Genomic DNA, 23,523 nt, shown 5'->3' with positions numbered 1-23,523 from the left:
TTGGTGACAGCACAGTGCCCAGGACCCCGTTAGTACTCGTGAAGTAGTGACTGAACTCACACAGAAACATCCATTTTTGAACTGTAACTAAAATCATTTTTTTTCTTTGAAAGGAGAAACGAGAAACTGAGCCAACAATATGGATATGGGAAGTCAAAGGACAAGTAGGGTTTGAAACGTGGGAGAGAGCCGGAAGAAAGGAGAGGGACGGTAAGTCGGAGAGACAAGGATCTGCCACAGAACTAGGAGGAACGGTCAACTGTGAACATCACCTGGTACGGCAATGACAAATTGTAGAGCAAACCTAAGGGGCTAATTCACATGACAGAATATATCCACAACGCAAACCAAAACAAACAGTAAGAGGGGAAAAGAGGGAAGAGAAAAGGCACTCCGCTGATGTGGGTTTCTAACCATCTTCCTTGAGCGTGCTTGTCCACTGTCCGCTTTGAATCCAGGCTCTAACCCTTGCACTTTGTGTCCTGGGCAAGTGGCTTAACCTCTCTGAAGGAGCTGCTTCAGCTGCAGAGTGGCGACAGAAGTGCGTATGTCAAGAGTTGCTGTGAAGGTTACAAAAGACAACAAGTGCAAGGTGTTTAACGCAGTGCTGGCACCCAGGAAAACCTTGGCCAATCGTAACGATTATTATCACATACCACTTGCACATGCAGGCCAGCGGCTGCCCTACTTACAGAAAGACACAGAGAAGCTTGTCTTTTGGTATACTTAGCCCAGTACATCTTGCTCTGTCAGGAACGGACCCCTGCCCTTCTGTGTTCCAGCAGTCACAGTGAGGCTGGCCCCCTGGCTGTACTTAAACTTTCAGGTCAAATCATATACATCACATCTTTCATACACAGCTGTTCTTAGGGACTGCTGAGTTACCAACCACTAGCCATTTCTAGTGCCAGCCATCGAGAGTCTATTCTAGGTAACACTGCACTCGGTATGATTGTTCTGTTAAATGAGAACGCGTGGACAACCACTTACCTCAAGTTTAAGCTCTTCTGCCTCTTCCCTTACTGACCTATCGGCCGTCAAATTAATCAAAACTACCATGGTTCCTCCCCTGGTTCTCAACCCAGGAGACACTTTAGATTCCTTGGAGATCTTTTTAAAAATACCATGCCTACGTCATCCCATTCCTAGTTGATTACGATGCACAGCAATGGTAACGAACAAAAGACAGAAAAGAGAAAACTCAACACTGTTAGCCATGTCATTTTCACCTGCACCCTTTCACTTATTATGATGTTGTAGAAACAATAAACTGTGGGTTAATAAAGAAAATGTAGAATTAATAGGCCTTAAGCAACATCCTAAAGCCCTCTCCTTCAAAGCAAAGTATGACATTTTGTCAATTACTTTGACCAGAGGATTTTGAAAACAAAATCCTTCCTTCTTTCCTTCCTTCCTTCCTTCCTTCCTTTCTTCCTTCCTTCCTTCCTTCCTTCCTTCCTTCCTTCCTTCCTTCCCCCCTCCCTCCCTCCTTTCTTCTTATTCTTTCTTTTTAACTGTTCTCTTCTGGCCTCACAGGATTGAGACTATGGGAAGATTGTCTTCGTCCTATTACACAAAATTTATAGTTTAGACATGTTTGTTCTCTGTAATGGACTTTCTGGTCTCCCTCTCCTTTTGGCAAGTATGTTGGCTTTCAGACACATATTTCTGCCTCAAAATGTGCTTCCACCTCCACTTATAATATCGAAGCACTTGGATCAAAGCACTTGGATCGAAGGCCTAAACTAATCCACAGACCCTTGCTGAAGTCACTGGTTCCCAGGCCGAGAAGAGCACAATATAGGTAAATGCAGTATCAGGAGAAAGGCTTCTTTTCTCTTTTGAGAGTACTTCTGGAAGTGACCCCAACCCCATCCCTGGACTTCACAGCTCTGGGAGTTGAAGCCACCTAATGGTCCCGTGGGGCAGCCTGCTGTAGGATGAAGCTGATGCCAGAGAAAGCAGAAATGAAAGATGCAAAGAATCAGGGTCTTTGTTGACAACTCTGAGTCCCTGAATTAAACCAACTGAAACCTACTGTTTCAGTGAGCGAGTGGATTCCATTTAGTGTCTAAGCTGGTTTGAGTTGGGTTTTCCATTGTCTACAACCAGACACATCTTGAAAGATCTGCTGCAAATTTTAAAAGGAAGGGAATGCCTGGCTTTTAATTGAATTACATTTGAAAAAGCTAGCAGAGTGTTAAACACAACATATTCAAGTTTTAAATACTTTTGGCTATCACATTTAGCAGCTATTACCTTACCAAGAACTGCTAATTGGCTACACGTTGTTTTTGTATGACATGTGGCAAGCTGTGTCAGTCAGGTTATTCTGTAATTATGGGGAGGGACTTCAGTATGCTGTGATGCTATAATATGGGGTGAATACCAGACGAACAAGAAAGATAATATTCAGCAAATAAAACATACAGTAAAACAATGTATATAACAGCGCACTGGTTTTATTGATGGCAGAAGAAAAGATTCTCTTTCACTTGTAAAAGGTACTTGCTTTAGTTAACTTAGTATTTTTCCCATTCTCCATGAGGGCTGGGTTTTTTTCCCTCTAAAATCTGTTGTTCCATTCTCCAGTAATAATATCCATCATGGCTGCACCTTATTTATTCTGAAGGGAAAGTAGGCGGTCTATCAACAGGTTTTGACCAGGATGTTTCAGTCAGTGGCTCCTTTCTTCACAAAGACTCTATTTAAAAAGAGAGGGGGAAGGTGAGATTGGATCCTCAAGTTGACTTTTCCGTACTCAAGATACACTTCTGCTGAAACATACCTAAATGTGGAGTGCTTGTATAAACATTAATAGATCTCAAGTAGAATACATTGGGGTACTGCTATCTAATTTATAAACATAACTTCTATAAATCAATATATAAACAAAAATAGAAATCTTCCAAAATAATTTTTCTTCTAGAAATTCTTAGAGCACGTGTCTGTCATCGTGAGCCCTATTATTGCTGGCATGCTGATTTTAGGAATTTGGATTAACTGAATAGTATTTAACAGAGGATGGCCTAAAAAAGATATGCACTCTCCCAGTGAACCACTTCTACCTGCATCCCACCTCCCTCCATTTCCCCTTTGAACACCTCTGGATTGGTTCAGTCCACACAGGTAATTGATGGGGGTCTGTCGCCCGATCCCGCCTGCTCCCAGTCTTTACCAGGCACCGCTCTAGGTGAACCTCTTTGGGTGGTGATGACAGACAGAGCTGAGAGAAGCGGAGAGAGAAGCTGTTTGCCCTGGTCGTATTTCAGCCTCATGCACTAAAGAACACTCAGGCAGGGGCGGCAGAGTGCCCTTGCTGCATACAAACAGCTCACAAGTCTTCCGAAGTAACAGAGTCCTGCTCAGAAATGAAGACCTTCGGGTATTGCTATCCTCACATGACGTCTAGCCTGCTGGCACCAGAGGGCTCTGCAGCGGCTATCTTTAGAGAAATAATTTCCCTGACCTTGATTTGCAAAGTGTTGCAAAAGGATGCTGGATCAGATTAAAAAAAAAAAAAATTGACATTTAAAAATGTATCTTTTACCAGCTGAAAGCTAAACCTGGATTTCGGAAAAAACTAAGTCACAGCATTTAGGTAATAGGTCTATGCATGGCTCTCGGGTTTGTGGTTTCTGGCTGATACGTGAGAGCCTGAAGACCATTCTTTCGTCACACAAATAAGAAACTGGAAGTGAATACTCAACGTGAGTCAACGTTTATTAAATGGCTTCCTGCACCGAGCATTAGCCTTGGTGGCCCAGTGGTGGGTAGGGGGACTTCATGCTGATGTGTCTTACCAAGTCTTCCCACCCAGGTCTGCCACTCCTCTCTTTTCACAACGGGATGTGCACTCTTCCACTGGAATGCTGCGATAGCTTCTTACAGTCTTTCCCATGGATTACAGGGCTGTAACCCACCCCATATCCAACAGCAATATTTCCTAAGCTTAATTTTCATCACATTACTCTTATTCAGAAGTTCATTATCACCAAACACATCAAACTCTTAATGCGTCTAAAGCTACATTCTTGAGTCACCACCAATCCATACGTTTAACATGCACTGTTTGGGTTCACACGTTCTACTCTTGCCACTGGAGCCACTTCCTGTGAACTCTGCCTCTCCCCCTTCAGTCCTCCTCGGCCTTCAGAGTGTCTTCAGGGGGCTCTCCCCGACCAAGAAAATGAACCTTCAAACTATTTCTGAGCATTCGCCTGCCCCCGCTAATTGGTACCTAGTTCCCAGGACTCCAGTCACATCAGAAACCTCTTCAAATGCACACAGTTATGGTCGGTTTCACTGATTAAAGAATTGGGTATAATTTCTCCATCCATAGCTACTCATATTTCTGAGTTGTCTGTGACAATTATAACAAGTTCAGGAACGAGAAGTTTGATGTTTGGGCCCTCTCCCCCCTCAAGGCCCAGATCTGACTCTCCACCACGTTGTCTCAGACTTGAGCCTATCTGCCCACGTTGCTCCCCGAGACCTCCTTCTCCCACCTTGCCCAGACCCCCAGGGAGCTCCTGCTTTTGCGAGTCACTGACGGTGTGTTTGGGACCAAGACCAAGTTGAATCCAACTCCCTCTGCACCTCGAGGGGAAGTGTATGTGCACGTGACGAGGTGGTGGTGGTGGGAGAGAGGGCTTATAGGAAAAACTCTCCAGGACAACCAAAGAATGTGTAAATTATGTAATTTACAAAATCTTACCAAAAACTTTATCAAAATATACTTATTTAATAAACACTTACTGAACAGCTACTATGTGTCATTCATCACCTAACAAAGTACCTGAAACATTAAAAAAAAAGTATAACTATGAAATTATAGATTTTTTAAAAGTGAGAGTAGAAAGTGCCTGAAGTGTTTCTTACTATCTTGAATAATTTTAGATAACAAAATCTGAGAAAAATTTCAGCACATATTAGAATTCATACTTATATCTGCTGGAAGTCAAATGGCCAGCTACAATGTGTATCTTCTTTTTAAATGGTTAGGTTAATGGAAACCAGGAATGAGGAAATAAAAATACCTTTTCTCTCAAGAAGAAAATAACATATTGGGTTGCGTGACAAGAACAAAAAGTATAACTCTTACTATTGTTGAATCTCCCATTCACAGACAGTATATCAAAAAGACAATTCTACTTCATAATCTTTCCATGTTTGAACTAAAATAAAAAAATAATAATTGTTTCAACCAAGAGCACGTGTCTTGACTATTTATTTTTCAGAGTAAATTTTGTAGTGAGAGGTTTTTTTAGTGATGCTATCATGAAACTGCCCCCCACCAGCAAAGTTATTCTCACTGATGTCAGGAATCTAGAATCTCTGTGCCACACATTTCCCACATCAACAGTACAATCCAAAGCGAGCATCTGGGAAAAATGGGCATTTTAAGCCAGGGAGCAGAAAACCACTAACACTGTGATGTTTCAGCTGATTGGGAACAGTCTGCATTGTACTGTTTGGTATCAATGAGCCACAATTATTGTGGGGCTATGGTTCCTGATTTAAGCAGTATGTTCTTTTTCAGAGGTAATTTTCCATGGAAGCCTAACCTAGAAAACATATGAAAGAAACTAAAGAAGGGCCAAGAGGATGTTGTTCCAGGCTTCTGGCTGCAGCCTTACTCACTCTCACCATCTCCTTTCCTCCTTTCCACTTGTAGCCCTGCCAGGCCCTACCCCCCTTCTATTCTGCAGCCTCAGGACACCCTTGAGGAGTCCCCGTCCTGCATCCGCTGCTAGGGAACCACTACCCTAGAGCAATCAGGAAGTTGAGAACCTTCGGCTTTATTTTATTTACTAAAAAAAATATTCTGAACGTTTTATTCATTTTTGAGAGAGAAAGAAAGACACAGACTGCAAGTGGGAGAGGGGCAGAGAGAGGGAGACACAGAACCCGAAGCAGGCTCCAGGCTCTCAGCTGTCTGCACAGAGCCCAATGTGGGACGTGAACCCACAAACTGTGGGATCATGGCCTGGGCCCAAGTCAGGGGCTTAACTGACTGAGCCACCTGGGCGTCCCACTTCAGCCTTATTTTAAAACCTTGGTTTAAACAATGCAAAGCCCTCAGAAAGCTATGAGGGAATTCTCAGTTTTCATTCACATTACATGTGATTTCATTGTAAGCAACTGAACTTATGTCAAAAGTGGATGTTCAATCTTGCACGGTGTGAAGCTGTTCAAGTCATTATCTATACTCTGACTCTGCTTTGGTCAGTTCTCGCTATAGAAAAATGTCCAAAGTTGAGAATCAGTCCTTCTGTGATAACTATGGATGGTAGGTCACATCTGTTTACTCGATGGCCTTGTATTAGGCACAAAGAAAAGCCCGTGATAAGAGAAAAAGATGGTACTCTGGCCTGCTCAGGTAAATCAGAAGTCAGGTAGCACCAGACTTCCACTCCAGGCAGACTACTACACAAGGGGCTAAGGACCAGAAAACAGAAGAAAACGTTCCTTCACTTAGGATGACAGAACTAATTTGTAACCAGAGAAGGAGCTCCGGAAGAGCTGAAGGGGATCTAAGACTCCGGGACAGTGCTGCCCAGCACAGGCACGATGTGAGACACGCATGTAATTTCAAATTTCCCTCTAGTCTCATTAAAAAAAGCACAAATAGGGGCGCCTGGGTGGCGCAGTCGGTTAAGCGTCCGACTTCAGCCAGGTCACGATCTCGCGGTCAGTGAGTTCGAGCCCCGCGTCGGGCTCTGGGCTGATGGCTTGGAGCCTGGAGCCTGTTTCCGATTCTGTGTCTCCCTCTCTCTCTGCCCCTCCCCCGTTCATGCTCTGTCTCTCTCTGTCCCAAAAATAAACGTTGAAAAAAAAAAAAAAAAAAAAAAGCACAAATAGGGGGAAGTAACGTTAATGACATATTTGATTTAATCCAATCTATCAAAAATACTCTCATTTCAATACATAAATACTGCAAATTACTAATCTTTGACTTTTTTAAACTAAGTCTTTAAAATTTGGTGTGCATTTTTCACTTACAGCACATCTCAATTCAGACTAGCTGCAATTTCAAGTGCTAAAAAGTCACAGCTGGTTTGAAAAATTGAGAGTCACTTAGGAGGGGGGAAATACAATGTGGATAACAACCTTAACAAAATGAATAGCTGAAATGAGAAATGGAGAACCATTTCTTTAAATTCTCAATGGTCTTGTTACTGAGAAGAAGAGACTGAGAAAAAGATATAGTTAAGTCTAAAACAGTCTCATAGTCTTTACAGTGATATATAACAAAAGCTGTAATGGGAAAACTCTGAATGTATTCAAAAATCCTGGCATAATGAAGAAACAGAGATGTTACCAAAGATGGCAAAAGTATTACCTTCTAATAACACATTAAAAACTAAGGTCTTTGTTGATCAAAATGAGATGCCTTAGATTGCTCCCATAATTTCCTGACTTTTCTGTTATATTTCTCATCCTTCCTATTGAAGATGATTTTCAGATAGCAACTCTCTGAAACTCTCAGATGAAAGTTTCTGGATCAATAGCACACAGCCGCCACATCACGTCTCAGTAAGCAATCATGTTACCTTCATCCAATTTCTGAAGATACACAATGAAACATTTCCTCTTTTTTAAAAAGGACTGAAATTTGTTAAATAATAAAAAACCTCAATTATCCAAGTTGGTGGTTATCTGGTCCTTTGTTTCCTTTTATTTTCTTCCTGCTTTCAAACTTACTGACATTTTACTGATTGGCATCACCTCTGACAGAAGAGAGTAAGTATAGAGAAAAGAGGGGGTTAGGGGTTATACGTGTGAGGAAAGATTTGGTGCACAAGTAGCTTGTGACTGTGGTATAATCTTACATACTTTATAATTGAAAGGTCTGAAATATCAGTTTTTTTCTATGATGTTATAAAACATCAATAATTGCACTTACACGTTTAGCATAAATAGCATCTTTCTTTATATGGAAACCACCTCACAATGTCAAGTTTACCTTCTCATATTAGTTCCGCGCCCGGGGAGGTTGGTAAAACTGCTGTGTGGGCCTAGTGGATCTTCTTGGCTGACCATCACCTCCTCTGCGGAACTCAAGCGTTTGGTCATAGGTGCCTTCTTCCTCCTATTTGCAAAGAATAGTGATTTAAACATGTTCAAAATAGCTCCAAGTTTCCTTAGTTAATAACTCTATGGTGCCGATTTTGATATGCCCTCTTAAGCTGCCTTGGGATTCACATCTGTCAACTTTTATAACAGAGGGAGGCAAGGGGAAAGGGAAAAAAAAAAAAAAAAAAGCAGGGACATTGTTAACAATCTTTTGGTCCTTGATAACAGAAGAATGAACTTGACAGTGGTAAGATTAGAATCAAATTTAATTTCAGAAAAGGAAACTATTTCCACATAATAATAGCATGATTATCTCACCAAATGACTTGACACTAGGGCGTGAAAACACAGAAAAACAAGCATTATAATAAAAATTTTCCTGAATATTTGGGCTTCTAAATATTTGTAGGTATTTGTCATGGAAGGGGATTTTGGTAAGATATGGAAGAGGGGTGAAGAGCCAGAGAACATTCACCAGCTGTCTGTCCTCATCTGATGAGATCTCCAACATCGTTAAGAACCTTACATCTAGAGACAGGAAAAAATAATGGATTGGAATGAGGAGGGAAATACAGTTTACATATAAAGAAAGCTTCATGCAAGACATAGCAATCACCACAGTAAGACACAAACTACTTTCTTCTCATTTTCTTTCTTATTGAGGGGATACATCTATCAGCTCAAGGAATAGCATGGAAAAATTAGGATAAGCAGATTAAACAGCAGAAAGAATACAGTTAATTGTAATATTTGAAAAGAACTTAGAAGCAACAGAAATGTAGCCAAAGCCACACTGGTTTCTTACTGAGTGCTGCCACCCTGTAATTTTAGTATTTTTAAATGAATGCAGCTATGAAGTATGCTCCCTCTTAAAGACAGAAAAAAATTGGCTCTCAGTTTTGTTTATGAAAGGAACAGCATCTATTTCAAAAGTAGAGTTTAAATTCCAACTGAATTATCAGAACATAATAATTTGCATGATTTTGGAAATGTATCCCACATCTTCCTCCTCCTCACTTTATCTCTGAATCATCTTTCCCAAAAGATTGCTTTCTTTTGACCCTATTAATAACATAAGTTATATGAGAGACTGAGTTCTATTCTTCAAATTTTACGGATCCAACTATTACAATTTTACCTGAAAGAAGCAGAAATATGCTGAGATAACTTGATCAAATCCTATCATTTAGAAATGATTATTTAATATATGGCACAGACATTACTCTTATTCTTAGGCATCCTCCACGGTATTCTTAAAGAACAATTATTTCCATTTTATACAAAGGACACTGAAGCCCAGGAAAACTTTGTGACTTTGCCCTAACACTTCTAAGGCAAACCTGGGTTTTGATTCAAGTGCAACTGAACTGCTTAAATGTTTACATCTCAGCCTGCATGTAAAAAGAAATAAACCAATAGCCAAAAATTAATGATCATCCTTAAGGGGCCATCATCACCTAAATAAGAGAATGGAGAAATGTGACAATGTATCGGCATAACTCAGTAACTGCCTCTTAGAGACAAACTTTCAGGTTAGCTCTCCTTTCCTGTGTCCCTTTCATTGACAATCAATCTCAAAATGGTTAGAAGTGTCAGATACTAGGTCTGTAATTTAGAATATCAATTAAATGCAATAAGAAAAATTACAAAGTGTTCAGGAAAGGAAAGAATTATTTTTAGTTACTCTGGTCACTGTTTTGAATGGTGATGGTCAAATATTATGGCTAAATTTGAAAAAAGGCTATTTAATTTTATGACATAGGGCAACATTTGAAGCTTTGCATATTAACTGAGAAGAATGAACATATATTTGTTACTGTAGTAGATGAAGTAATTATTTCAAGAATTAGAATGGAATGCTTCTTTTTCTCCACACCCCACTGCGGAACTGGCTGAGAGGACATCTAAAAATCTATAATTTATCAACAGAAAACACTGCTAAAGGTAGGAAGCTACATTTGTTGAGTGAGGGAGCTGGATCTATATAATATGGCATTACTATTTGAAAAGCTGTCTCTTCTGTGTTTAAAAGATTCACAGACTATACTAGCCAGAGCCAATTAAATGGTTTTATAAAGATGACCGACCATGAGATTTCTTTCACGTTATTTGATGTCTTCACCATCTTTTTATGCAAGACAGAAGCAAAAAATAAAAATGATTCTGACAGCTTGGTTTTCAGTGATCGTCAAAGGCACAATTTTGCCTTTTTAACTTTTAAATATTCCTCTTGCAGAGTACTTGAGGGCAAACCTGGTCACCCACAGAAACTACTTCGTATATTCCATAGCTAGTCATTTTTAGCACCGAAGGAATACCTCTTTCCATTTTACATAATACACAGCTAAACTTAATAGGTGAGTTTACTTGGAGTCATCCTTGAATGACATTTATACCTAGTTCTTGCTCCTAACTTTTCTTCCCCTTTTAGGTTTTGCTACTCTGTAATAGATTTAAAACTCAAAAAAATTAAATAATATGATAGTTCAAAACATATTTTTAAAAATCTGACACTATGTTTGAGCTGGCACTGTTCTGGAAAGCCATATAGTCTTGTCCCTCCCCTTAGATCTGACAGACAAGGAATCTCTAAACCCTGAGAAGCGAACTCAGTTTTCCATGTCACAGAGCTTACTCAAGGAAGGGTCCAGACCAGCGCCATTCTGTTTCTGACTCTCAGCAAGATTCTTTACAAATTCTGCGATAACTTTCATAAAATGAAACTGACCAATGTCATCTTCACCTAAACTTTGAGATTCAGAACTATTTTATTGGGACTCAGATTTTTGCCCCCCTAAACCATGTTTCCAGATTAAACCTGGTTTAAAAATACTACATAACTAAGATTCAAAATGCATCCTCTTTTCATGCCAATATTTACTAGTTTATTGCTTTTATTAAGAAGATATAAAATACAATAATCACTGTGTAATCAAGCATGAACGGAATGACAGTTTGAAGAAAATAAAAAGTCCCAGGACCAGTGCAAAAAGGAGATGACAACTTCACCTATGAAACATGTTTGACAGGTCACATCTTTCTTGCGTATGATCTTCAGCATACACTGTATCTGGAGTGAGAACACAGACAAATACATCTTCCCTCATTTATAAATGAGCTCTGGTACAAAAGCTCATTGGAAATCAGTCACTCGGAACCTGAATCATACCTCAGTAAAAGGTATGCAACATTTAAATAGAGGTAGGGTTCTCTGTTCTACAAGGTGAAGGGCAAAAATAAAAAATCAAAAAACAAACAAAAAACCCCCCAAAAACCCCAAAACAAAAATTAAAAAAATGAAAAAACAAGGTGAACCATACAAATGAGTATTTTAAGGAAGGTGCTGGATCAGTGGTTCTCAACTGAAAGTGATTTTTTTGCCCCCCAGGGGACCTTAACCACTGTCTGGAGACATTTTTGGTTGCTACAACTGAGGGATGCTACTGGCATCTAGTGGGTTTGAAGATATTTCTGGTGGTTACAAAGTGATAGGGTAAGGTGTAGGCGAGTTGTTACTACATCTAACGGGTGGAGGCCAACGATGTTGCTAAATATTCTAAAAGGCACAGGGCAGCCTACACAACAAAGAATTACCCAGTTCTAATGCCATCAGTGCCAGAATTGAGAAACCCTGGGCTAGGCCAATGGAGGAGGAGGAAACTTCCTACTCCTAAGTGCCAGCCTGGAAAATAATTCTGAAATTCAGGAAGCTTGGGTTTGCCACCTTTCTTGTCTGTCTCTAAGGCTGAAACGCTAACCCAAATCTCCATGGAAATTTTGTTGTGGGGGGGGGGGGGCTCTATTTGCCAACAATGCCACATTTTCCTTTGCTTCACTGACATATTCATATATCTTATCTTAAATTACCATTCCTTCGGCATTTTCCCACAACCATGACTCTGTGAGGAGACAATCAGAGATTATTTGGTTGGTGAGAGTGGGGAGCAGGGATGGCAATTCTCTTCATAAAAAAACTTAGAAAAACTTATTACTACTGTCACACATCTTTTAATAGGTATTTTGTGTGTAATTTAATAAAATTTCTTCTAGTCAGTTCCTTCTCACAGAATTTGTATAGTAGTCACAAAAACATAATCCAGCATATGAAATGAACACCATGTACTCTCAACAACAAGCCTTGAAATTTAGGATACTTTGAATAATGAAATATTAATGAGTACATATCTCTACCAGTGATTCACATATGAATCACTCACTCTGTGAATTTCCAGGCCACCTTTTGCCAGCCTGGTGGGCTTCTGTAGCCAGTTTATAGAAATATAAACTCATTTTAATACAAAACCTAAACAAAAGTTAAAGACAAACTTGCTTTCCCAAAACATCATGTAATAAAGGCAAAACTATGGAGACAGTGAACAGATTAGAGGTTGTCCAGGGTAAGGGAGAACAGAGGGATGAATGGCAGAGCACAGGGGATCTTTAGGGTAGTGAAACCATTGTGTTGTGATACTATTATGGTAGATACATGTTATTATACATTTGTCCAAACCCACTGAATGTACACACCAACAATGAAGCCCAGTGTAAACCACGGACTCTGAGCAAATGCATTACTCTAGTGGGAGATGTTGATAATGGGGGAGGCTGTGTGTAGGGGTGGGGGGCAGGGAGCATATGGGAAGTCTCTGTATCTTCCTTTCCGAAGAATCTAAAACTGTTCTAAAAAATGAAGTATATTAAAAAAATAGGCTGTAAAACAGGCCATGTCAGTGGGATACTTTGTGCCTTGAATAGTGCTGATGATGTCGTGGATCCTTAATATTTGATAAAATGTTTCTTGACGTGCCTTATTAATAAAATGGCACATTTCAATCCATTCAGATTCTTCCTGTGGTTATCAGTAACTAGAATATGACAATTAAACTGCTTTCATCCTTGGGATGCCATGAGAATGAATTAATGTGTGAAAGCCACTTTGAAGTTTATGGAGCTTTCTGAATTGATTTTTAGGTTGTGCTCAATTTTGATTATACCTTGGATATTTATAACATTTCCTCTTCATCCCCACTGAAACTCTGACCTTTGATTTTACGTTACAGTCCAAACAGGTGAAATAAAGTATCTCTGTCCCATTCAAAAACAAGAACAAAAAATCATGTAAAGAATTTAAAATATTTTTAAGTAACCTATTTTAAATCAATTATACTAACATTCCATTATATTAGAGTGACTTAAAATTGAAAGTAAAAGCTGGAGTGGTTTTTTATTTTCTGTGAAGGCTATGTATAATATCTGTGCCCACTAGAATCATGTATTATGATCAACGCTGAACTTAATTTACCAATTATTCTTGTTTAAGAAATATGTTCCAATTGAATATTTACAGCTGTATCACAAAACAAACCAGGCTTGTGGTAGCCTGGAACACAAACTGTTTTCTATAAAACAGAAAGTTTCTGTAAAGAACAGTAATCCAAATACCTAAAAACTATTATTTGCTCAAGGAATTAGTACCGTAACCTGAGCTAGAACACAAGTCTTCTGACTCACAGTCCTGTCTTTCACTCTGCTCCCAAAGAATGAGGGTGAGGAATATAGTTATAATGAATGCCAGAATTGGAAGAGGAATTGGAGATACTCGAACGGAGCAGATTACATTAAAAAATATATATATCAGAATTATCGTTTATATTTTGGGTAAATGTGGCACTCTGGCTTCATATGAAATTTTATATAGAATTTCACCCTAAAGTAGATGGGCCCAGGTTACAGTGAGAGTTTTACATGTGGTAGCAAGCAGTATCCCCTTGGCTTTCTCTTCCTCAGCCCCTCCAAGCTCTGTCACTCCCTATGGCACAAAAACTAGCCCCATCTAGTTCAGCCTCTGCTGAACACGGGGAACTAGCTGGGTCGACTGACTTGATGAATATAAGAAAGTGAGCTGGTGGAAGAAGAGGAACCAAAAAGTAGGCCTCTGACTCGAGTTCGGGACCCTTTTGCCTTTGCCTTCTATCACAGAGAAAATCTAAACACTTCTTTTGACTTCAATGAATTAAATGCCTCATTTGGTAGTAAAACCTTCCGCACCTAGGTGAGGAAAAAAAAATCTCAAGTTTCACTAACATATGAGAGTGTCATATATAACCAAAATAAGTAATTTTGTAATAGACTAATTTCTCTATGTTTGAAACTTTGGGTAAAAGAAGATACCATTTTAGAATTATAAATTATAAAATTATAATTATAAGATACCACTTAGAGTCTCCCCTTCCCTCAGAGCAGATCTAAGATCATCCCTTTAATACGTACCATGTCCAAGAATATTTTATTTAAACCAGATATTTTATAGCAGAAAAGAAAAATACTGATTCAAGACCAAAAAAAAAATAATAATAATAATTTGATTCAATCTGATCTAATTACTAAACAGCTGTTCCAAAATGCATGGCTGACAGAACCCAATGCTTTCATTCCTGTATCACACAGGATTTCAGGAGAAAAATGAGACATTTCACTGTGGTTCTGATCTTTTCAGAAAAGAGTATATTTTTTTAGATTTATACAAAAATTGAAATTGTTGATGATGTTATATTAGGAAATTATCAGAAATCTTAGTTCAAGGATTTTACTCTATGCCCTGCCAGCTAGAGCACAACCTACATAAGACAACTAACTAACACAGAAGAAAACTAGATGTTTAAATGACAGTAAAAGCAAACACCGTACTCTTCATCATAGTCCCTCCTCTAATTTCATTAAGATCACCGACCCTTTAATATAAAGTAGACAAGCCATTTTTGGCAGTTTAGGCCAAATTGAGCTGAACTTCAAAATGCTCCATTCATATTTTAACTACGAGGATATGAAAAAGAGACTAGTAAACATGTCACCCTTACCAAATTGCAAAAGTACAGACACTCCTACGTTCAAAAACACACCTGAGTTTATTTACAACTTGGAACAGAGAAAAAGGAAATGGATGTTTATTCCATTGTGTGTCTGGCATTTTGCATTCTATCTCATTTAATCCTTGCAACAGTGCTTTGAGTTACCTAATCTCACCGTTCTACAGATGAAGAAACAAAGTAATTTACCCAAAGCTATATAAGTGGCCATGCTTGAATAAGACTCTGGGCTGTCTGCTCCAAAGTCCTTTCCATTGCATCACATAGTGCATATTTACATATCTTGCTTCAGACAGTTTGGCTTACTTTTTTCTAATAGCTAGCTTAAGATCATTTTTAAGTAAACGGATGGCCTCTGTCCCGAGGTCTCTGTCCTAGCACAAACATCATTTACTGGTCATAATTTTTGCTGAAATACTACAGTGAGGTCCAAAGGATGAATATATGTTTTATAAAAATGTGCACCTCTCTAAAACTCATTGGCTGCTTTAGCTTAAGATTAAATAGATTCCAAAAGCTTGCCCAGAAATCAAGGTACGGAGCATATCCTGCTCCCAGATATGCCGATGTACTCAAAGATTTCCTTGAGAGATACTTCATGACATTGGTATTTGAGACCTCGGTCTCTTAAGTCAGATCTGAGTCTCAGTTTAGCCTCTACCACTTTGAGGCATGTTACTCAACTTCTCTTGGTCTCAGTTTTCTCACACAGAAAATAATAATGAACTCATAGGTTTACCTGGAGAACTATATGACGTTTTAATACTTAGGAAGGGTTTATCAAATAAGCCTTCTATGTTCTCTACTGTTGTGAAATAAGTAACCCTTTGGCAATACAATATATGTGCCCACTTCAATTAAACTATCTAGACTCACAGACTTTGCTAAAATTTAGGAAGTTTGCTGCTATTCCTCAGGTTATTTTGGGCAGATAAGGAAAGTGGAAGAGTCACTGGAAAAAAAAAAAATGAAAGAGCCAATGCAAGGAGGAAGATTCTTGCCACACACTTGCCATTTTTATCTACTGAAATTAAAAAAAAAAAAATGATCTACACATTAAAACGAATAGTTTGTTTGTTTAATTGTTAATAGTTTAATTCTATTGTTACCACTGGTTTTGTTTCTTTGGGAGGTATTTTTTTTTAATTTATTATAGAGAAAAAAGGAAAATAGAACAAAAAGGGGGAGGAAACTGGCAAAGAAGCACTCTTGAAAATCAGTCAAAAGTTATAGACACGATTTGCATAAAATCTGAACATTTTAAGAGGAAGCCAAAAATAAGTTAATGTGATCAGTCTCTTTGAATATCTTGCCTTTAGATCATACCCTTTAAATTTTGGTAAATGCTATAAAAAGGAACCAGTTAGAAACACTATTTAAAAAGTTGTACAGCAATGACAATTCATAATAGACAATGCCTATCTATGTTGATCTGTTTTTAGGTCAATGCCTACAAATTATCTATGCAAAAGCAACCAATGTTTTAGAATATGTTATGGTCAAGACATATGAGCACTAATCACAAGTGGTTAATCATTTCGCTCTCATAATTTATATCATTTTTACATCTTAAATGGGCAGGCTAATATAACACAATTTAAGATGGGTTAACCAATTCTTTCTCTGAAAGTAATGATTTCTGCACCATAATGCCAGAGCACTTCTTACTCTAAAAGTCAGCCCGATGCATATTATGTAACTGACCACCTGAGACAAACACTTACGGTATGCTACAGTGACGTGTAATACAGATTTAAGAAACAGAAATAGAAAAAAAAAATCTCCATGTCAAATTGAGGAAATATAGGCCAGATCTTTGCCATTAAAAAGTATGGAAGGTTGGAGGAGGGAGGGGACACGTGACTTGACATGCTCTATTTAACTATAAGAAAAAAGTCGCCATGCCTAATAACACAGAAATGAAATCACTGCTGATGTGTTCACCCCCTTAATGAACATAAAGGAGGACTGACAGGAAAAAAGTTAAACACTTAAATCTTCAAGCAGAAAGCAGCCCAATGTGACAAACATCATTATACATTTAAATCCCATTCATACCTAAAAACCCATACTAACAAAGTCTGCATAATGAACTGAAAATATTTCTGTTTAGTGAACCATAATAACAGATGTTTAGAAACCCTTATCCATTAACAGGCCAGTTAACAAAGTCCTGTAGAAGGACTACGGGAGTCAGTGATCTGATCTCAGTACAAGATCCACCTACCGCCTTCAGGTAACTCTGGTGAGGGGTACTCAGGCTCTTTTAGGCTCTCTGTTCTGCACAACAAAGTACAAATCTGCATTTCTAGAAGTCCCACCTACATTTCTAGTTGAGTCTGTTTCCTTTGCCATATGAAAGATTTTAAGCTATTTTAAACAAGTATCATATCTCTCTTCAGTCTTCTACTTTCTAGAAGCAAAAGACTCAGCTCTTGGAATCACTTGTCAAATACTATTATTTCTAGAATCTTCCATCAATGTCTTTTCTTTTATTTCACTTTAATAGTTACTATTCTTTAGAACCTAGTTTTCAGATAATATTCCATGTAAAGTCTGCTTGGAACATAATACTATTATTTCCCATAGTGAACAAACTCTATATGAATCTATTAGTGCAATCTAGCCTTGCTTTAATGTTTGCAGCAGCTGCTCAATCACTACTTGTTCATATTGTGCTTGTCATCAAGCAGAGTCCCTATAACCTACTCGTAGGTCTATATCATTCTGTATTTGAAAATAATTATTTCCCCAATCTAAGGTCTTAAATTTCATCGCAATTGAAATCCATACACTAATGAAAGATATTATTTTGGCACAGTATTATCATTGGTGTATTCTGAATATATAATATTAAGTCAGTTTTTCCGACAAATGGTGATTTGGTGATCCTTCCTTCCTTCCTTCCTTCCTTCCTTCCTTCCCTTCTCTCTCTTTCTTTCAAATAGTGAAAATTAGGACTACTATCTAAAGGGGTAAGACCTAAACAGATGGCTAAAATGTAGTATAATCCTAAAACTAGATTCCAGGGAAATTTAGAGGATAAAAAGAGAGTCTCGGTTTGAGATTAAATTCTCTTAGCAATACAATAGTAAGTGAAAGGAACAAGTTGATTTTTTTTCTGCCCTATGTAAGATACTTTCTAGCTGATACTTCTACCCACATATGTCTTCACTTTTCCATTCAAAATTCTCTAAATTCATGAGAATTAAGGTTGAATAAACTGTTTGAAAGATACCTTAATCAAAACAATCACATATTGAAGTACACATTTACTTACAATGCTGAATATTTTTATATATACTATTTCATTAAACTCCCACAAAAATCCTCAAATAGTTTGGTATCATCTACGTTCATTTACAGGTAAAACGTAGGATCATGTGTGATGGTGTCAGTGAATCCAAAACTTGAATATCAGCTTTGTAACTTACTAGCTCAAAGATTTTAGGCAAGTTACTTCATGACTCTGAACCCATATTTGTAGTTTCCCGTGTATGTAAAATGGGAATGCTAATAATTATTTCATAGGGTTCCTGTAGATATTAAATTGGTTAATGCAGCTGAAGAGTTATACATGGTGGTCTGGTGTATGAGTGTTCCAATTATAGTGAAGTCTTGAATGTAAGGACTCTAACCTTCACGTTCTCAACCATTTATTCCCTTTTCCCTCAATAAGTTAGTAGAGAAATAACATTTCATCTTGGTGTTAACTATGCTTAAATTTGTGGATTTCAGTATGCTTAAATTTATGGATTTCTTTTCCTCCCATTGAGATTTCAAAATGTTCAGTATATGAGGAATTAGCTTTAAAAAAAAAATCATTCTCTTTCCAAGTTTAGGAGACCTTCTCAATCATTTTTGACGGTTAGATAGTTGAAGAAAGAGAAAGGTATCACAAAGATTTTCTCTAAGAATAATAAGGGAGAGAAACTTATCTCTGTCAACTCAGGTAAAGGAAAATTAGACAGCATATATCACCTGATTTAATCAAGGCTATTAAACATATTATATTTTCCTGTAATAATACTATTTCTAGTTTACTGAAATTCAGGAACTCTGTTTTAGATGTTCAACACAGGCTGGGAGAACTGATAATATAGTCTTGAGGGTAATTTGCTCATCATCTTGTACAAAAGAAGAACATAATACATATTTGTTCTTATTAAATATGTGTTTTGTTCTCCTTGTTCGAGAATGAAGCTATTTCTCCTTGTCCATAGAGTCACAGTGGAACAATGACAGCAAGGACAAGTTAGGAAGTATTACGGAGTCAAAAGATTTTCTTAGGTTTTTCAAACACTTAATATGTGCCCTTCTGAAAAGAATCAAGGTAAAACAATCCACTTTTTAATAATTCTAAATTCATCCGTAAGATTATTTAACGTATATTCCTTTACACAACTTAATACTCCTCTCTTCTCTCTCCCACCACCACCCCCGCCCCCCCCCACCACACACACATGATGTAAGCTGCTTATTAAAGTAAAAAGTAAGGCGAGTAGGTCCTCTGGACTACAAGGAAAGGCCAGTAGACAATTAGTGATGATGTCATTTTTGTACAGGAATTTGTAAAACTGAGGATTACTAATTAAGGCTTAACAAAAAAAAAAAATCAGTAAGACTAGGAATGTTTATGATGCTCTTCAGAGTTTACAAACTCTGAAAGTATAAAGTGTATGATGGTAGTCAAATTTCACTTTCATTACATATGAATAAGGACACGACAGTCTTTTAAAAGCTGAACTGAAATGAGAAAAGGCCTGTCCAGGGTTAAACACTAATTTATGCAATCCCCGGTTTTGACAAGAATCCTGTCAATGGCAAGCAGCAGGTACACTGACAGCAGGATGGGCTGAGCAGGTTTGTGTCAGAGCCAGGATAGGGGTCGCCAATTTATGAAGGCTGTTGCAAACATAGGACTTCAAAAGTGTGAAGGAAAATGGTTTTTCATTAAGAAAATGATGGAAATTCTATAGCTTTGCAGGCAATACTATTAGCTTAAAAGAACACAGTTCTTTTAGTTTGTGGGAAAAACTAGTTTACTTTTAAAAGATTTGTGGATTTTTATATTAGGATTGCATTTTAAAAGTCCTAATACAGAAGTTCATTATACTAGTAACATCCTAATAGAAAAGAAAATTTTAAAAAGAAATATAAAAGAAAAAGGAATTCATTTGAAGAAAAAGATGGCCCAGGGAAGCAGTCTGGTTTTCCTTCGAAGAGGGATAATTTGGGATGGACACCCAACTCCTGATTTGAAAGTTCCAGTTAGTAGCTGCTGATGTTGCAATCCAGGATCAACAAATGTCACTTTAAAAAGATGGGCAGTGAAGGAAAGCTGCTCTTTCCACAGCCTAGAAGGAAAACTAAAGAAATGGAACCAACAGTAATTAAAAACCTATGTGTGAGGCGTTTCAATCATTCAATGACTGAACAAAACGCTTATTGAACAGCTACTATGATCCTTACAACAACCCTATCAAATTGCATATTTTTATTGCTATTTTTCAGAAGAGAAAACAAACCTGAGGCTAAAAAAGAGGATATATCTTGCCCAGGTTATGCTGCTCTTTTCACACATCCCAGTGGATGCAGAGGCTGAACAAGAGAATTAGATTGATCATGTTAAACTCTTCGAAGTTTATACAAAAAGATAAAAATCAGGTGCTTTCCATCTAGGTTGCATTTTAAGCACATCGTGAAATTAATAAAATAAAGTAGATATAATAACACTTAGGTGCCACAGTTCCTGCTGTAAAGCACCAATTATCCATAATGCTATCTACTCTGAAGGACTCAACTGAGAGAACAAAAGACAGTGAGGTGGTTACACTCTTCATAAACAGCTACTATACTTTACATGAATTAAAGTAAATAAAGAGCTTAGAATCATGTCTGGTACAAAATTAAGTGTTCGATAAAGTGTGCTATTATTAATGCTTCACAAATGTAAAGTTCTATTCTTTATAATGCCACATAAAACATAAACAGTTTTTCTTTCAGTGGTTCGAGTCAAGCAATTTGACTATATTATCTTAGTGAATTATAGAAGTTAAAAACCTAACACGCAATGCTAAATGAGCCTCCAGGTGGCACTTTACATTTCCAAAGTGATTCTTACAATTATCGGTGTTAATAACCAAAGTCAAATATAAAAGAGAGGCTGAGAATCTGGTCAATTAGCAACATACTCATTTTTCTTCCAGTGAAGAAAGAAACCCAGAGGCAAACTTCTTTATCAGGGCAAATCCTATCAGCCTACCAAATATAGTAATTGTCTTTATAAAATTCATCCAAGTTAATGTTCCCCACCTAGGTATCTACAGACGGGAGCATTAACACTCCCGAGAACATGACTATGAGAAGGAGAATATAATAAAGCAGTAAAATGTACCAATACAAACTATTACGTGTTCCAAGATATTTATCCTCAGGGGCTTGGATTAACACAAATAATTCTGTTGTATACTTAATTATCAAGGTCTTAACTTTACCTAAGAACTTTAATTTTTTTTAAATAAGGGATGTTCCTTAATTTCAGAATTTGATGCCTCACGTAGTAGTAGTATTATGCTTCTCTGTTTGAGTGTTTATCACATTCAGCAGCATAAACTTGAGACAGACTATTTTTCTAAGCTCTCTCTGGTCTTAGTGAGAGACTATAAGTTATTTAGGCTCTTTTTAGAAACTCTATCAATTTTGTGGTGTGGTATGTCCATGATGAGCCATCCCCTTTGGTGACAGAACAAGAGTATCCCATGGTAGTTTATAAATTAACTCCAAAACTGTGAAGAGTATATGTTCTTAACAGGATTACTTAGTTTCTTATTTGGATTCTGTTTTATACTTCCATAGCTAGTAAGTGTCAACTCTTTATAACTGTCATGCAAAAACTGTGATGAACACTAACAAAAATTCCTTATTTAAAACCATGTCCATGTAAGGAAAATCTTTCTCCATGAATCAGTCAGTAACAGGTGGACAGGTCAATAGACAGATGAGGTCTCACCAGATTAAACAGCAGTTTTTGAAAAATTTTCCTACCTTATTTTGTTCTCTAAATGAACAATGTAGTAACTATCACAGCTTTTAAAACACTAATATCTTCCGTGTGCTCCCATGCATACACACACACACACACACACACACACACACACACACACACACACTGTGTCTTAGAATGTTCAAGTACCTAATTAACATTTTTATCTATTTAATATATCACTGCCTGGCATCAAGATGAGCTCAAGAAGCCCTGAAACTTTGGGGCGCTTGTGTGGCTCAGTCAGTTGAGCGTCCGACTTCGGCTCAGGTCATGATCTCACGGCTTGTGAGTTCAAGCCCCGCATTGGGCTCTGTGCTGATGGCTCAGAGCCTGGAGCCTCTTCAGATTCTGTGTCTTTCTCTCTCTCTCTGCCCCTCCCCCACCCACACTCTGTCTCTGTCTCTCAAAAATAAAAAATAAATAAACATTAAAAAAAAATTTAAAAAAAAAGAAGCCCTGAAACTTTGTTAACATTCCTAGGATTGTATTAATGTTAATGGTATGCTTAAATCCACCTTCACAGGGCATTTCCCAATACTAAACTTTGCTGAGGTCATAGAGCAATAATATAGCCATTATGTTTGTGCAGACTTTCAAATATCAGGTTCCTAGTAAAAACCTCTAGCGAAAATTGGCTAGGAGTTAACTGTTAGTTTCTGTTTAATAAACATGGAGAGTTCTTCTCATTTGTATATCCACTTACACTTTTCTTGTACTAAAAGACTAGAAACTGAGAATGAACTGTCGCAGTAGGCTTTACACATGACTTTTACTAAGGGTTGAAAACTTCTGCTGTGAAAATACATTCTTGGTTAACTCCCTCTGTCATATTCCTGGGCAGTCTCTAAATCTTTACCTCGCTCTTCAAAATTCATCTCCTCTTCTTGATCTCATTGCTTTCAACTGATGACCTGATTTTACTTCATAGAGAAGAGAGTTCATTACAGTTATTCAGCTTCCTTCCCTGAAACCCAACAACTTAACCTCACCCACATCTTTATTTATTTCTTTCTCCTCCTTTCTCTAGTGTTCCTCAACATACCCGAAATCACGTTATTGTGCCCCACTTTCTTACCATGGCCTGGGATCTTAAAAATCTTTATTCCCATTTTTACAACTTCTCCTTCCTTCTTTGCTTCACTGTGCCTTTGATGTAAACATGCTTGGGCATTTCCCTTGAGCTCCTTTACTCTTTATTTTCATCCTCTATGCTCTTTATCTTCACAACCAAGGTCTTAAAAGTAGCCTACACTTCATTTTCTTTTTGCCCATTCTCAAGAAACCCTAAGTTGCGATCCTCCTGCACCAATTCCACTGGAAATGCATTCTACAGTTACCAGTCACCTACCGATTGCCAAATCCACTAGGTACTTTTTAGTTCTTATCTTCCTTGATGTTTCCAGCATTATATTTTATGGATTCAGCAGTCATTCCTGTTGGCCAAACCCCTGTCCTCCCTGGCCAGACTTTCCTAATGCCTCTCCCCACCCCTTAACGAATTCCCCAGAAGTCTGACTCCAGTTCTTGTTT

The 23,523-nt window shown here is 37.8% G+C and overlaps 1 protein-coding gene across 5 annotated transcripts in view; it reads right to left on the bottom strand.

Moving 5' to 3' along the window:
• Positions 1-2,442: 2,442 nt before the first annotated feature.
• TDRD3 (tudor domain containing 3) overlaps positions 2,443-23,523 on the bottom strand; it is a 162,051-nt gene continuing 140,970 nt past the window's right edge. For 2 of the 5 annotated variants that reach the window (XM_045478475.1, XM_045478488.1), the window contains 3 exons: positions 7,970-8,095; positions 4,759-4,798; positions 2,443-2,704 (listed from right to left, as the gene is read on the bottom strand). In XM_045478475.1, the coding sequence (XP_045334431.1) occupies positions 4,783-4,798; positions 7,970-8,095 (142 nt within the window). In that variant the 3' untranslated portion in view covers positions 2,443-2,704; positions 4,759-4,782. Of the gene's footprint in view, positions 2,705-4,758; positions 4,799-7,969; positions 8,096-23,523 lie in introns of those variants that run through there. The other 3 variants (XM_045478466.1, XM_045478505.1, XM_045478482.1) reach the window with 2 other exon arrangements.

This window comes from Leopardus geoffroyi, chromosome A1 (assembly GCF_018350155.1).
Source record: "Leopardus geoffroyi isolate Oge1 chromosome A1, O.geoffroyi_Oge1_pat1.0, whole genome shotgun sequence".
NCBI lineage: Eukaryota > Metazoa > Chordata > Mammalia > Carnivora > Felidae > Leopardus > Leopardus geoffroyi.
This window is presented reverse-complemented; position numbering and strand designations above follow the sequence as displayed.